Below are 17,176 nucleotides of genomic sequence, written 5' to 3' on the forward strand. Positions count from 1 at the left end.
CTACACCCCCTCCCGCCAACTACGTTCTTCCAGCCAAGCCCTCGCCACTGTACCTCGCATCAACAAGACCACCATGGGAGGCAGATCCTTTTCATACCTGGCTGCTAAAACATGGAACTCACTCCCCGCTTACCTTCGCCTCACCCAGAACCACCTAGCGTTCAGAAAGCAGCTTAAAACGTGGATATTTGACAAATAATCCTCCCCCCCTTCCTAAGCGCCTTGAAACCCTCTGGGTATGTAGTGCGCTATACAAATTATTTGACTTGACTTGACTTCTTCTGGACCTCCTGAGTATAGTCCGGAAAAATTGTAACTGAGCTATTGTCCACTTGGAAGGGGCCCTCTGAACGCGCTCTCCGGATCAGCAGGTCTTGATCTTTAAAGTGTAACAGTCTGACTACCATTGGTCTGGGAGGGCCGCCCAGCGTGGGCGGGCGGGCCGGGACCCTTTGCGCCCTCTCCAGGGAAAAGAAGGGCGAGAGGCCCTCCGGGGCCACTACTGTTTTAAACCAAGACTCCATGTAGGCCACTGCGTCCTCCCTCTCAACTTTTTCCGGCAGGCCCACGACCCTTCAGTTGTTTCTTCTATTGCGACTTTCGGAATCCTCCACCCGTTTTTCCAGCGTCGACAGTCGTCCCAGGATATCCGATAGTTTATGTTCCGCAGTCTCCACCGCTGGTTTGAGCTCCATTAGTAGCTGCTCGGAGTTCTTCACCCTATCTGAGAGTTTGGCATGGTCAGCTTTGAGTAGGCCCAATCCCGTGGCGACCTGCGCTATATCGTGGTGCAGGGACTCCTTAGTCGCCGTTATGGCCTCTAGTATGCCATCTAGCCTTTTGTTCAGCCGTTGTTCCTGTGCATCTGAGCCCGAGGCAACTTGCGACCCGCCCCTCACTTCCAGAGCACGTGTCATGTCCGTCTGCTGCTGTTCCAGCAGGTCGCTCCCCTTGGCCGCCATTGTGGGCTCAGCTCGCGCCCGCAGTTGCTTGGCCCCCGGAGGGATCCCGTCCCCGCCTCCAGCCACTGGACTAGTAACGGGCCCCAGTGTCCGTAGGAATGTGGATTGACACTCTCCGCAGCCCCTTCCCTCCCGGGAAGTCAATCGCCACCGATCCGGCGCACCTATATCAAAATGGCCGTCCGTTATAGTTCAGTTCACCCACTGGTTTATCCAGCCACCTTGTTGCCCCGTAGGTATCGCCAGCGTGGTCACCGCTCAACTGCGCAAGGGGGTCACAAGGGGCTCACTCCTCATTCGTGAAGGGACTTACTGCGTGTGGCCGGAGTGACTGGCCGCGTTCAAGAGCACCAGTGTGCGTCCCTCACCCGGGCATCCGCCATCTTCCGCTCGGCACTGCCCACACTCAGTTCAAAGAGCCGCCCCTCCACCGCAGTGCCCGAGTGACACCAGGCAGAATCCGCCGTCGGATCCGTGGTCCGAGCACTGCGCGTCCCTTCCAGGAGCACCCACAGCAGATGACCGCCCTCTCCGGAGGACCTTCACCCTCACACAGGACTCCTTCTCAGTCGATGCAGGCAGCCCCCGCATCGGGTACAAGTCCACGTCCCTTGCTGCTTCCCTCCCTGCTCACTTCAGCAGCACCACGTCAGTGTTCCATTCGTGCGAGGGACTCAATATGCCAAGGGCGCCCCCCCGATAGCAGGGCCGTGCATGAGCATCCGCTACGGCAACGATGGGGGATGGGCGTCCCCTCCGCTGAGGTGGAAGGCGGTTCCGCGTTCTGCCCGACTCTCCTCTCGGCACAGCAGGTCGGACTGCAGGGCTCTCTTACCGCCCACTCCAAGCCCGCCTGCGCCGTCACTGCAGTCCCGCTGTGGGCCGCGGCTCCTTTGTGCTCCGGTCTGCCGCCTCGGGTCTATGCTGCTGCCATCTTAGCTCGTCCGGGCGGCGTTGTCCTCCTCCACAGTCTCGACCTTCCGCTCCGTCCTCCGGCCCCTGCTGGCTCACACCTCGGCTTCACCCCTCCAGGACGCCGCTGGCAGATAGTCCGGTCCCCGACCGGTGCTTGTGTTGCCGAATACAGGATAAATTCCGGGATCAGGTGCGGCGCGTCAGGCTCACGCCGCCATCCGGATCGGCGCCCAAACCACGCCCCCCCCTGAGAACATACATGCTGTTGTACTTCTAGGATACCTGTTACTGGTTGCAGCCAATAAATACAATCTTTGACTTCACCAAGAAGACTCTGGGTTTCTGTAGTCTGAAACAGGAAGGACTCGAAGTTTTCAGGTGTTCTCCCTGGCACCGCTGGGTTCTTAAAAACCCGGTACTTCAATTGGCGCCCAACGTGGGGCGGTATCAGCGGTACCGGTCCAAGCCAGAGGTTTGTGAGGAGCTTTGTGTGAAAATTCTGGAGGAAGGCCATCCACTTCATCGACCCCTGTATGTCAACGTGGTCCGAAAGTCTTTGCTGCGAGGTTCCCCGCGTCCCGACGGCTACGAAGGACTGCTGCCCTGACTATCTCCCTGTCTTGGACCCTTGATCCTTGGTAGAGGGAAACGATAGACGAGTCTTCTGGTGACGTCATCGATACCTCAGTTAAGTATAAGTGGAGCGTCTCCCAGTCCTTAGTTTGGTTCTTAGTTCGGTATTCTTTGGGTTTTTGTTTGGAACTTGCAAGCGCCAAAACCGAAGGATTCGTGTTTTCACGAGACTATCGTATTCGATAATCCTTTGAAGTTTGAAGCTAGACTAGAGAGTGAAGATGCCTGGTCTTAGCAGACTTGGAAATTTGTTTTGTCTTAGTTGTAATAGGGATTCCCGATTGGAGGACTCGTGTCCGGTTCCTCCGATTGGAACTCCAACATATGAACTCTATGTGAAACATGGCGTAGGCCCGATCACATATAATGAAGTCTGGATCCGATACACCAGAAAAGATGGTGTTTTAAAATGGCCCCAATATGGTAGTTTTGACACAGAGATTTTAGATAATCTCGAGGTTAAACTTTTTAAGAAGAAAGCCCGGCTGGCAATGTTTGACTCCTTTCGCCTGTGGCGCAAGGAAGCCAAACAAAAAGAAATAAAACTAGCAAAGAAAAATAAACGAGGTATGTCAATGGTACAAGCCGCTGTTGCGTTTAGGGATAATGAGGAAGAACAAGAGAGCGAACAAATGCATAGAATTAGGAAATTAGCGGTAGATAAATGCTACCCAGTTTTGCCGCGTAAAGAACAAGAATCAAAAGGAAAAGTTGACTCAGATCCTTTAATGTCTCTGTGATATCGCCCCACGGGTCGCGAGACCCTTACTCACCCCGCCACGACTATCAACCCTCCGAGGCTCTCCGTATCCAGGCACACAATCGGAATCCACCACTAAAGCGTCCGTGACGACAGGAACCCTGCCCCTCTCTCTGTTACAGGATCCAATCCGGAGCGACGACGGACCGGAAGGACTTCCCCTTGACCCCGGAAGTCCTGCCTCCCTGCCGACGGCCGGACACAGAAAAGACGGAAGACGAGAGGTGGAAAGCGTCGGAGTATCATGGCAGGAGATTTCAGCTGGAGCTGTGACAGAAGGAGAAGACGGGAGTGGAGACATCGAGGAGTGGTCCGAAGACTGGTGGAGTCCCACGGAGGTGGCTGAAGAGCGGCCGTAACTCGGAGGAGAGTTACGGCGGAGCGCGTGAGTACCAGATACCTTTAAAGCACGCTAGGAGCTCTGTGTAAATAGTACGGCCCCCCCCCCCCTTGTATAAATACTCCCGCTATACCAGGCACGCCACTTGTAGCTCTTGGACACCTTGTATATATATATAGCACCTGACACTGTATAAACATCACAACCCCCCCCGAACCTTCCTGAACACCTCTTGTACTTTACCTTCCCTTATCCGTCCCGCCCCTTACTCACGATCGTTTCTATTCCTCTCACTCCTGGTTAACAGTGACAGTATCTGACCTCTAGTCCCAGTGAGACTAACGGCTCCTCTCTCTCTTATTGCCCTCCAAGGTGCCTTCCCGACCATCTCGAGACGTCTACACCCAAGACCAGGAACACCACTGGACCCCCACAACATCAGGAGGAGAAAGGAAAAGGCTACGCATCCCGTGTTTTATGTCATACCTTGGTTTTTCTCTCTGGTTATCAAACTTCTCAGTGTGCAACAAAAAACTACTATTGCCCACTATATCCGGCCTCCTCGCCTGCTTTTCTAGTCCGCCGACCGCCCACGATCACAGTCTCATTTACTGAGTTCACCGCCTCCTTATGCGCAGAGTGCTACAGCACCTCAGCAACCTTTGGTTGTGCAACACCCGATTGTTGGGCCACAGGTTCTACCGCAACCAACAGCTCCTCTTCAGCTGGTCCCCACTCCTCCGGCGCAGCCCCCTCAAGGGCCGCCGCTTTTGCTACCTACTCCATCTGTGTTCCCTACGACTTCGCCTACTGCTCCGACTGTGTATCCTAATACTCCCTCTGCTACTGCCCCCACCTCTGCTTTACCTCTGCATGTCTTTCCTGGTGTTTCTGTCCTATAGTCAGCTTCTCCTTCTGTTCGGCAGAGAATGGCCAACACTGTTAGTGGCCTTTTCTCGCCTTTCTTTGGGTCGCCTAATGCGATCCCTATCGCAGAACGAAGACAGTTGCGGAGCCAACTGCCCGACTATCAAGAGAGAGAATTACTGAATAGGTTAGCGCGCAAATGGGTTGTGGATACTGCGAGGTATGATGTACAGTTTATCATGGAAGTTTTCCATCACTGGGAAGCGTCGAAGCAGAGATATGTTTTTGAACAAATGTGTGTATTTCTTTGTGAAGACTTGGAGGGAAACGATCCGGAACACGACCTGCCTGAATTGTGGCGTGTGCGGTTCGAGTTCTCGGAGGGCATGATCGTAGGCACTGACGTTGAGAGAGAGGTTGCGATACTGTTGTCGTATCGGAGTAAGGGAGGCACTTCCCGGTCATCATCTGAGCATGACACACCCGGTAGGAAAAAGGCGCAACAGTATCCCATGAGAGAGGTTCCACCGGTTTGGAGGGAAGGGGACGCAAATGCCAATCCAGCCATTCCGCCGCATTTTCAGCGTGTATCGGTGCATGTTCCTTGGAAGAGATCTGAAGTTTTGGCTCTCAAACAGACATTACCTGACCCCCGTAAAAATCCTGCAGGGTATTATAAGGAGTTATCACAGACTGTAAGCTCATGCATTATGAACTTAGCCGATATAGACATGTTGTTTGGAAATGTTGTTCCACAGCCTTTATGGGGAAACATTCGTCATACGGATCACGATCAGGAGTTAGGTCATACATGGGCTAATATTGCTGCTATAGATAACAGACAAGTTGGTGGTGCTAAACCCGAGCCTTTAATATCTGAACTCCCTGGTAGAATTATTACTTATATGAAAACTCTAATGCCCGAATTGCGCGTTAACTGGGACAAGTTGTCTGCATGTAAGCAGAAGAAAGATGAGACTGTGTCTGACTTTTTCACACGGTTTGAAGAAACTTTTGCAGATCATAGTGGTCAGGATATGGCTACGGAGGGTGGCCAGAGATTGTTCGTCGACAAATTTGTACATAATTCACTTCCTGAATTGTGCAATAAGTTGAAGGATTCTGAGAGTGCTTGGGCTGTTTCCACGTCAGCACAGATTTTAGCTACGGCCCAGTACTATGAAAACAGGCGCAAAGATGAGTTCGAAAAAGCGGATAAGAAGACTAAGGAATTGAAGACTAAAGTTATTTTACAGCAAGCTTATCCACCACGTACCAATAGTCAGCGCGATTATCAACAGCCTCAGCAATATTCGGGGAACTCGCAAAGAAATGAGTTTCCTCAACAACGTTTACAGTATGGACCCAATCAGTGCGCGTATTGCAAGAAAGAGGGTCACTTTAAGAATAGTTGTCCGGTTTTGTTACAACGCATGAACGGTGCTCCTGGTGCAAGAGGTCGAAGTATTCAACAGGCTCCTAGAGGGAGGGGACGCGGTGCGTTCCCGCAAAACGTGCGATCCTTTCCGTCTCAGAATTCTTTGAATAGTTTTGATCAGCAGAATAATGCATCTGGTAGGACGGCTCAGTACTATGCTGATGACTACTACGCAGAAGAAGAAGATGTGAATAATAAGGATTGCTAGGACAGCCATGGACAAAGAGAGGGAGTGGTTTCAGTTCCAGTAGATCAGAGTGGACCCTACGTTGAGGTGATTACATCAGGTGTGTCAGAACCTTTTCTGTTGGATACTGGTGCTACAAAGAGTTCTATTATGCACTCGAAACTCCCTGGCGCACCTTTGTCTGGCGAAATGAATGTTTCAGTAGGTTTTTCTGGCGCCCCGGTTAGGAACCCGATTTCTAGTCCTATGTCTCTTTCTGTTGGACCTTGTTAACTCGAGGCACCCCTTATTCTGACAATGGGTTGTGGCGAAAACTTGTTAGGATTGGACCTATTGAAAAGATTGTATGCGACTTTGTACTGTTCTCCTTCGGGAGTACGACTTACACTAGGAAAGAAAGTGGTTTCTCCGATGTATTTATCAAAAGACACGCTCCAGACAGAATTGTCTTGTCTCCCGGATGTTCTTTGGGCTAAAGGTCCTAACGATGTGGGTCTTTTGGAAATACCGCCATATGTTGTGACATTGAAAGCCAATGTTAGAATGCCGCGCATTCCCCAATACAAGATCTCTAGCGAAGGTGAAAAGGCGTTGCTAGCGATCATTTATGATCTGATCGAAAAAGATGTGATTGAAGAGACGAAAGGCAATGTTTGTAATAGTCCTGTCCTGCCTGTCTTGAAGCGTACTGATCCTTCCCAGTCACCTGTTTACAGGTTTGTGATTGATCTTAGAGAGGTTAATAAAGTTGTTGTGCCACAGTTTCCGGTTGTCCCTGATATCACTGCCCTATTGACTATGATTCCAGCTTCCGCCACTTGGTTTTCGGTGATTGACTTGAAGAATGCTTTCTTCAGCATCCCGATTGCCGAGGAGAGCAGAGACATTTTCGGCTTCAGTTTAGGAGGGCGAAGCTTCCGCTTCAAACGCGCTCCTCAAGGCTACTGTGAAAGTCCATCCATATACAGTCAAGCTTTAAAAATACAGCTTGGCACACTTGTTTTACCTGATGGCGCTACGCTTATCCAGGACGTAGACGATTTGTTAGTCGCTGCAGATACTGAGGAGATTTGTAAAGAAGCCACCTTGTTGTTATTGCGTCATTTGTCTAAATTACATCACAAAGTGATATCGAAATTACAATATTGTCGACACGAAGTGACCTACTTAGGTCACCTCTTATCGAAGGAAGGAAGGAAACTGACCCCAGAGAGAATTCAGGCAATTGCAGAATTGAGTGTGCCAAAGACACAGAGAGAAGTGCGTGCTTTCTTGGGCATTACATAATATTGTAGGCAATGGATACAGAATTTTTCCCTGTTGGCCAAACCTTTGGTGGCATTAACGTGTAAGGATACACCGAATCCCATTCCGTGGTCTGAAGAGTGTCAGAAAAGCTTTGCCGAATTGCGTGATGCGTTGTGTTCGGCTCCTGTTTTGGGTACCCCCGACTACAGTAAGCCCTTTACACTATATGTCCATGAGAAAGAAGGATGTGCATTATCAGTGTTCATACAGTCTTTTGGGGACAAACAACGTCCATGCGCGTATTTCTCGTCGACGTTAGACCCGGTAGCGAGGGCGTTGCCGAGTTGTTTAAGGGCCACGGCCGCAGCAGCTGTTTCTATTCGACAGTCGGCTGGTTTGGTGATGGACAATACCCTAATTGTAATGGTTCCACATGCAGTGGATATCTTATTGAACAGAACCAAGACACAGCACTTAACTAGTGCTCGATTGTCAGGTTATGAGTTAACCTTGTTAGCAAGCCATGTCCATATTAAAAGATGCAACACATTAAACCCAGCCACTTTGTTGCCGATTCCAGTTGAGACAGAGAATGCTGAAAAGCAGCACGACTGTTTCTTTAGGACAGAAGAAGAAACGAAAGGGAGAGTAGACTTGAGCGACACTCCTCTTACTGAATGTGATGGTACTTTGTGGGTTGATGGTTCGTGCTTTAAGCTTCCGAATGGTGATACGACTGCGGCATATGCTCTCACGACTTTGCATACGATTGTCGAAGCTGCACGAAACCCACATAACTCAGTGCAAGCCGCAGAGTTGATTGCACTTACGAGAGCGTGCGTGTTGGCGAAAGGCAAACGAGTGAATGTGTACACTGACAGTCAGTATGCGTTTGGTGTGGTTCATAGTTTTGGACGTTTGTGGCGTGAACGTGGTTTCCTGACTCGCATGGTGCTAAGATCCAGCATGGTCAGTTGGTGAATGAGCTCCTTGAGTCACTGACCTCGCCGTTAGAAGTTGCGATTGTGAAGTGCAGTGCACACAAAAAGGTCACGGATGATGTCGGTCGTGGTAATGCATTTGCCGACGAAGTCGCGAAAGAAACTGCAAGAAATGTGATGAGTCGAATGTATGTTGCAGGTCCTGCAAGATGGATTGGTGATGTTGGAATGTGTGAAGACACGATAGAGAGCGTAAAGTCGATTCAAGCTGAAGTTTCAGAGAAAAAGTTGAATGAATGGAAAGAAAGTAAAGGTAGGCTGGATGCAAATGGTTGTTGGGTCGAATTGTCAGAACATCAGCGATGGTTGTTACCCGATGCGTATGTGCTTGCAGTAGTGACAATGACCCATGGTATGGCTCATATCAGTGTGAAAGGGATTTGTAAGTTGTTAGCTCCGGTATGGCAAAATGCTGGCATACCCAAGTGTGCAGAGAATGTGGTCAAGAATTGCATGGTGTGTTTGAAAAACAATCCTGGTAGGGGAACCCCAACTCCAGCCGGTCATTTTGCGCCTCCAACGTATCCGTTCGAGGTTCTGCAGCTAGATTTCATCAGCATGGAAAGGTGCAACAATTTTAAATACGTACTCTGCCTTGTCCACAGCTAAAGCCCTTGTCAAAGAGTTCTTCCCTAGATTTGGAATGCCGAGAATGGTCTGGAGTGATAACGGAAGTGAATTTGTGGGTCGAGTGATGAAGAGAGTATGTGAAGGGCTAGGCATCCATCAGAAGTTCCACGCTGCAAATCACCCCCAATCAGCTGGATTAGTAGAGTGCTATAATGTCACATTAAAACTGAAATTGGCCAAGATTCAAGCAAGCTCTGGTCTTAAATGGCCTGACGCCCTGCCTTTAGCACTCCTATCAACAAGAATGACTGCGAATTCGCGACTGGGACTTAGTCCGTACGAGATAGTGTTCGGCCGTCCGGCCAACATTTGGGGAGTGCCAAGGCCCACCAAGTTTAGCGAGGTAGAACACCCTGTACTGCTTGATTATTTGTACGAATTGACGACTAAATTGCGTGTCTTACACCAACAGGTCCACAGCTCCTTACCGCCAGCGTCTGACGATCCAGGCCACGCAATTGAACCTGGCACCTGAGTCCTGGTGCGCAACTTCCAGCGAACCAAGAACGAGCAGCCTCGCTGGTCCGGACCCTTCCAAGTGTTGCTGGCTACCCGCTCTGCAGTACGTGTCCACGGCAAAAAGAATTGGGTGCACGGCGCCCATTGTAAGCGGGTTCCGTTGCCCTTGCCGTGCGACCGGTGGGTCCAGGAGTGGATTGCTGACTCTGAAACGGAGACTGTGCCACGCTTTCTACCCTTCAGCGACGCTCGTGTAAAAGGAACAACTTCTGAACTGAAAAACGATAATGTGTTGCAAGAAGCTGTGCCACCGTCAATTCGATTGAACACTACAGAGCCTGAACTATTGTTCAAGAATCAAGAACTTCCTGAAAGAAACCATTATAACTTGAGACCGAGAGTCATGGACAAATAAAAGCAAAATAGAGTGTTTTTTTATGATTTTTAGTGGTTGCAGGTTAACGTCTTCACCGAGGATCTACTCATTCCATCCAGGTTCAGCTGCTAAGGCCGCGGTTGCTTAAAGTCTTCTGAGTGCAGCCTGAGACATAAGGTCGACGGTTCTGGTTGGTCTAAGGGAGTTGCCCTGGACTGACAGAAGCATTCTTTAGCAGAATCAACCTACCACCGCGGGCAGCAATTAGAGAGGATGGATTTCCTTGAGTTGGAGAGACCTGCACGGACAATGACTTTCAGACAGAAATTATGTAAATTAACTACAACGAAACGTTTTTTAGTATTATGTTTGTTTTTGCTGTTGAGCTTAATGATGTTCTTAATTGGTTATGTGTAGGCTGTGGGGTTTTAGGTTTAAACCTATTTTAACTGATAAAACCCCACTGAAAGAAAAATAGCCCTCACCGGTGAAAACATATAAACACTGAAAAAACACCTGCACAACCACAAACTAAATGCCATTCAAAGAAAGGAAAAAGGAAGTGAAAGAGTCATTTTGTTCTTACTGAAGGAATCAATAAAATGTAACTTAGTTTTACAAGCTAGCAGTAACAAAGACTGGCTAACATTATTCTGCTTGAGTTTTGTTCTTTAATGATGCCACAAAAATATTGTTTTTTCTTCCTTTTACTTTTTTCAGTTTTATGGCGTTTGGACTAAAGATGCAGGGTTTAGTTTCACGTTTTAGGTTTAGTTTAATTATTATATAAACTGTAGAGAATCAGGACATATCAAACTCACATTTGATATTTTGGCTGCATTTCATTCTTTCACGGATAGGTAAAATGGCTTGTTTCATAAAAATCTTTCCTAATATGTGTCATCACATTTGCCCACAGAGAATGGGTAAAAATCCTTAATATATCAGACCATAGCTTCTAGTGGGTCAGTATTGATAGTAGGGTAATTGCCAACACCTCAGGCTTTAAACATTAAATGCAAGGTATAGGGACAAGTATATATATCACCAAGCATCTGGGATAGTGGTGAAAACGTGACACCAGACTTCTGGAAAATATGGAACGCAGTGTCACTTGCTATGCTCTGCAAAAAAGGTTCTTTCCAAGTTCAACAAAGATTGGAGTGATATTATTTGTATTTGTAGTGATTCAGCTAAGTAAATAAAAAATGTGTGTTTTTGACTTGTCAAAATTGATACCCGAGCTGAAGTGATTCCCTGTAGGAGATCCTTGCCACTTCTTAGATAGTATGCTGAAAGCATTTTTACAATCTTCAGAGTTAATGAGGGATGCTATTGACTTTTTAGTCCATTCTGGTGCACTGTTTTCTTATGACCAGGAACTAAAATGCAAATATTTATCATTTCGTGCTTTATTTGGCATCAAAGGAAGAGTCATCGCAAATGTGCCCCTTAGCTGACGGTTCTCAGCCCAAGTGGCTATGAATGCTGAGAGGGCCTTTTCTCAGAGGTTTACATGGGAAGGAAAGCGCAAGCGCACATGACCAAAGACTCATTAAAGAAGTATTGTATGGTGTGCTACAATAAGATTAATTTGCAAAAATCTCTTTGGACCTCATATACACTATACGTACACTGTCTATATACCATGTTCTTTCAGTGCAGAAAGCAAGCAATGATGAAAGCAAAACGTTCCATAAACACCGGAAAAACACTTTTTCTGTTGTTTTTAGTGGCGTGAAAATGTGTAACCACTGACAACAACTGTTTTTTAAGATATTGAAAACACTGAAAAAACCCCACCAGAATTTACCAAAAATAGAAACTGAAAACAGGACAGCCTAGTTATGTGACATTCTCTTTTCAAGTAACGTTTATGCCTACTGTGCAACCTACACCTCCTTCTACTGCCTCCCCGCATTCTTTCCACCCTCTGCCTGAACACGAGTCCGCTAGGAGATCCGAATTTTTCAATAATTCCTTTGTTCAGCTCCTGCACCAACACCAGCTAGTAGTTAACACAACTAATTGTTGGGTGTGTGGTCTCATGCCACACACGACAGATAAGGGTATCCCTTACTTGGTCTTACCGTTTAGTTACAATGGTTCTTTGTGGGCATTTCAAGCAATGTTCATATACGCCATCGAACCATATCCCACACGTTCCATGAGAAGTGACCTGCGCAACAAAGCGTTGGTAGTGGGGATAACGAACATGAGCAGGAACATTGATTCGTATACAATGATTCCGAGAGATGAGTTGCAGGCTTATGATAGATGGAACATAACAGGGTATAGAGTCACTTTGAGTGAGAACCAGCGAGCAAAGAGATCCTCCCCAATTTGGATAGTACCCCTTCAGGGTCGCCTGTGTCTGCAAGGTAATGGTAAAAATCCCAGAGCTCAGTTAGGGAGAAGTGTCTGCACTGAGACATATGTTTTCGCATCTCAGACTTCCCCTTCGTTCCTGGCGGCTAGGGACACCTATTTCATCTGCTATGATAGAGCCTATACATGGTTGCCCCCTGACTTCTCTGGCACATGTTTTGTTTCGTTCCTGTTGCCTCCCACCTACACGGCCGCGGCAGGTTACCATAAGACAAGGATAGTTAGAGGTGTCATGAGTAAAGATGACACTGTCGGACAAGAATTTGGAGATTTCTTAAGGGGTTTTCTGCCTTTTTTTGGGGGCCTATGGTGAACAGCAGGAACATAAGGCTATTGACAAGGGTGGTTGAATCCACTGTCATTGAAACAGCCGGTGCCCTTAGCAATTTGACTGCCGAGCTCCAGTCGGATCGCCTTATGACTCTTCAAAACAGGGTCGCACTAGACGTCATACTTGCAGACCGAGGTGGGGTATGTAAAGTGATCCAATCAAGTTGCTGCATCTTCATCCCAGATAACGACCCGACAGTCTACTAGGCCATCTCCAAACTGCATAAAATCTCCGAATCTATCCACACGGATAAAGGAGATTGGTCATTGGTGGGGTGGTTCTGGGGACTGATATCTGCCTGGGGATGGAAGATTTTGATAGTCATTGGGATGGTCTTAGCCATCCTTTTTCTGTTCTGTCTGTGTGTACAGTGCGCTCCTGCAATATGTGGCCTCTGTGCTACATCGTGTGTAAGGAAACATGTATCAAGAAACAAGCTAAATAGGATGATGCTACAGCAACATCTCAATGACTTTATGAACACAGACCTGGACTCAGATTAAATTGAGTATAGGTTATTGCCTATGTAAGGGCAAAAGGAGGGTCTGTGGTACTGAGAATTCTGGACCTGTGTTATAAACATCGTCGATTCATGACAATTTTGGTATCAGCGAACCGCAAATGGCGAGTGCGGTATACACAAGCATTTTCGTCACGATCGAGTGTTGGGATCACCCTGAAATCGGCATTTCCGTCACGAACCCTCGGGTTCCATTTTGTGAACGGCATCCATTTTGTGATTGCCCTCACATAAAGCCAATGACTGAAGCCAAGACGAGTCCGAAGGACACATGCACCTTTGCTGACTCCGCCATGACCTGGGCAAGCTAACTCCACTGCCTACAGCCAAACCTGTTCGGCCAGGTCCTTTCCCAGTGGCCGAGCGAGATCAGTATCAAGGCACAACATATCATAAACCTTTCATCACACACAAACCATGCCTAATCTTACATACACCTGTCCCTTTCTGTTGTGTTATGACTTGCTTTACGAGGAGGAGGTGCCCGATTTTATTAGTGGTCTGTCGATATCTGATGGAAATACTGGGTCTTGCCGGGTAATCAGTTATGGGCTGGACGAACTGAAATATGTGTTTGACATCATGACTCTGCTTTTTCTTTGTAGTAAAAATATGTGTATGGTCAACTGTAAAATAAGGAATGTTTGCCCGAGGCTTATTGTTTTGTATAAAAGAAGAAGACTGGCTTTGTAATTTTGAGCAGTCTCCTGAGAACATACATGCTGTTGTACTTCTAGGATCCCTGTTACCGGTTGCAGCCAATAAATACGATCTTTGACTTCACCAAGAAGACTCTGGGTTTCTGTAGTCTGAAACAGGAAGGACTCGAAGTTTTCAGGTGTTCTCCCTGGCACCGCTGGGTTCTTAAAAACCTGGTACTTCACACTCCCAGCCCCTACTCTCCTCCTGCCTGGCATATTGTCTGTGTGTCACTCTCTCTTTCATTTCCTCTCTTTCCCATCATACACCATACGATCAGCGGGGGTAACCTTCTTATGATGGCCACCTACCAGTCAGCTCCTCGTAATCCTCCGTACAAACACCATTAAAAAACCATGTCTACAACTACACACACTATGTATGACACAAGCCATTTTCTTCCTACCGTAAACTATAGTATTCATTTGAATTGCCTTTTATGTTACCCCCACGGTAACTTGTTTTTCTTTCTTCTTTATATCTTTTCTGTACTTGTATTTTACTCATGCAAAACGTTAATAAAATCTAACTTGAGCAGTGCCTGGTCGATTTGGACATAGCAAATACGATTTCTGACGTGTTTCTGGCGTCCATCCGCTCTTGTTCACAGCGATGACTTGTAAGGAAGGCAGCTCAACAGGTGATAATTAAATGATTCACTTATCCTGCCCCGGGGGCGTGTTTACGCATTGCACGCTGGAATTTGCAGTTTTAACATCAGTGTTCCTTTAGTAGGTAACTGCCCAACTCCTAAAAATTACCAAAGTTCCACAGTGGGTAGCTGTATCTCACCGCAACCACTGCCATGCCAAATCATCCTGGGCAGAACTACACAAAGCTTCTACGGCGCCGTACTCGTCGCGGCACCGGACCTGTTGGTCCGCAGGGTGGGCTCTCCACGACCTAGGAAGGCCGCCAATATTCCAGACGAAAACACCCAACACTTGGAGGCCCCAACGCTTTTGTGAAGAATTACTTTGTTCTGCCAGGCAGCATAGCACATCCGTTAGGTAGGTGCAGCAGGTTATTGTCATCGATTTCCGACGCGTTTCGGGCGTCCATCGCCCTTGTTCACAGTGATGACCTGTAAGGAAGGCAGCTCAACAGGTGATAATTAAATGATTCACTTGTCCCGCCTCGTGGGCACGTGTACGCATTGCACACTGGTATTTGCAGTTTTAACATCAGTGTTCCTTTAGTAGGTAACTGCCCAACTCCCATAAATGTCCAAAGTTCCACAGTGGGTAGCTGTATCTCACCACAACTGCTGCCATGCCAAATCATCCTTGGCAGAACTACACAAAGCCTGCACTTATAGTCATGCAAGAGTTCGTACAGTCAGTGACTGTCCTCTTTGCTTGTCCCACGCTGTTAATCTTGGCCACTTTGGACTGCTAAATGGCCTCTTTCTTTCCTAATGGCAATTTTGAGGTGGCAAAGAGCTGATGCTGGTGCTCTGTCACCTCAGTGATCAAGATGTCATTCTACTCCTCACTGAAATTGCACTTCCTCTGCTTCTTCCGCTGGGAGTCTGTCTGGACATCCTGATTGCTGCTTGTACTGGCTGCTGCCATCCCACCCCCCCCCCCCCCCCCCCCCCACAAGGATGCTTTCTGTCTGGTGTGGCACTTTTGTTTCCTACAAAGAGTCATTTTTTAGTGTGTTTGGTGCGTCACATACTGAAAAGTGACGCTAGGGTGGTTAGCGTCACTTTACATGCTGCTAACCAGCCTTACATCACTTTTGCTTCCGATGCGCCAGTTTCTGCTGTGAAATCAAGCCCGCTTAAACATCACATTTTTTTTACACAGTCTGTACCTTACGTCGTGTTGTGTCATACCGTAAAGAAGTGTTAAAAGTGGATCATATCTCCCCAGAAAGTTTTTTTCTTTATGACACAAGGCTTACAAAATCTTTTTCTAAAACAATACTGCATTCAAGTATTGCTAATAATGCCACATTATGTATATAAATTTGCCTCCAGCGCTATTTCGGCAACGGGAGCTTTGACTTCAAATGCATGTTTTACTTCTGGACATATTATGAAACTACAAGTTGTTTTTATTAATCTACTTATAGAACTTTCTATTAAATGCAGGTGTCTCACGAATCATAGAATATAAGGAGAGGTAAACCTGAAGGTTGGAATACAAGTGGAAAAGAGACAAATAAGGAGAAGAGATGAGACTCAGAAAATGGAGAACTGAAATGGAGGGCATGGGAGAGAGTTCACTAAAGAGAATGTGTTTTCGAGCCATGTCTCTCATGTAAGTCTCTCTCCCCACACTCCCGGTTGCTCTTTGTTGCCCAACTGCTTCTACCCACCCCCTCCCTCTTACACTTGCCGGTCTGATTCTCCCTATTGCTTCCCCCACCCATTACTTCTGTGTTGCTTTCGTGCCCCCTCCAGTGCATCCTCCCTGTAATAGTTCCTGCATTTGCGAGAGTTTAAGGTATTGGCATTGTAAATGACAATGCATTTTACTTATGTGTTTGTTTTTAAAACAGATAAATAAAAAGCATTGTCATTTACAAGGCCAATTCGTTAAACTCTCGCAAATATGAGACCTATTGCATTTCTTCCTGTTGCAGCGGAAAAGAGGGAGCGAACTGGGAGGAGGAATCAGCTGCAGTGAGCTGTGCCGATTAAAAGAAAGACATGGCTCGCCGAAGTCTATTTTTTCCATATTGTAAGATTTTAGTAAGCAGAACAGCACGCCGCCTGTGGCTCGTAGCTTACTAAAAGATTACATTATTGAAAAAATAAACTTCCGCGACCCGCGACAAAGAAAAGAAATGTGCGGCTCGCCGAAGTCTATTTTTTTAAATATTGTAAGATTTTGGTAAGCAGCACAGCACACCGCATGTGGTGCGCTGCTTACTAAAAGTTTACAATATTTAAAAAATTGACTTGGAAGAGCCAAAACTTTTTTTTCATCATGGCGGCCTACCGAAGTCTATTTTTTCAATATTGTAAGATTCTGGTATGCAGCACAGCATGCCTCTTGCGTTGTGCTGTAGGAGGACAAAATCATTAATGAAAATAGTGCTGACAGACTATAAACAAAACATATGTGGAACTACAAAAGTAAAAGGGCCAGTTCTCATGGGAGGTTACAAATGTAGACAAGGCAGTACGAAGGAGGGACTAGCAAGCCTATTATTGAATCAGAAGCCAACATTTACAAAGGACAATGGCACAAGCCAGTGAAAAATATTGGTGGAGCTTCAAGTCCATACCTGAATACAGCAGACCTCGAGGAGCAGCGCATGCGCTGGCCATGCTCGGCCTAAAAAAAAAAAACATGTAATTTTGTAGGCACAAGAATGCCTGGTGCATGCGACAACAAAGTGACACAGGCTGCAGCATAAAAGTCTTTTTTTTTCTTCGATGCACAACATCACAAATTATGTGCAGCATG

At 47.1% G+C, this 17,176-nt stretch overlaps 1 protein-coding gene across 1 annotated transcript in view; it reads right to left on the reverse strand.

Annotated features, from left to right (window-relative positions):
• Positions 1-14,210: 14,210 nt before the first annotated feature.
• LOC147691960 (uncharacterized) overlaps positions 14,211-17,176 on the reverse strand; it is a 48,474-nt gene continuing 45,508 nt past the window's right edge. Inside the window, exon 5 of the mRNA XM_086939488.1 lies at positions 14,211-17,044. Coding sequence (XP_086795614.1) covers positions 16,915-17,044 — 130 coding nt within the window. The 3' untranslated portion in view covers positions 14,211-16,914. The remainder of the gene's footprint in view (positions 17,045-17,176) is intronic.

The sequence above is a fragment of the Lissotriton vulgaris genome, chromosome 9 (genome assembly GCF_964263255.1).
Source record: "Lissotriton vulgaris chromosome 9, aLisVul1.2, whole genome shotgun sequence".
Taxonomy (NCBI): domain Eukaryota; kingdom Metazoa; phylum Chordata; class Amphibia; order Caudata; family Salamandridae; genus Lissotriton; species Lissotriton vulgaris.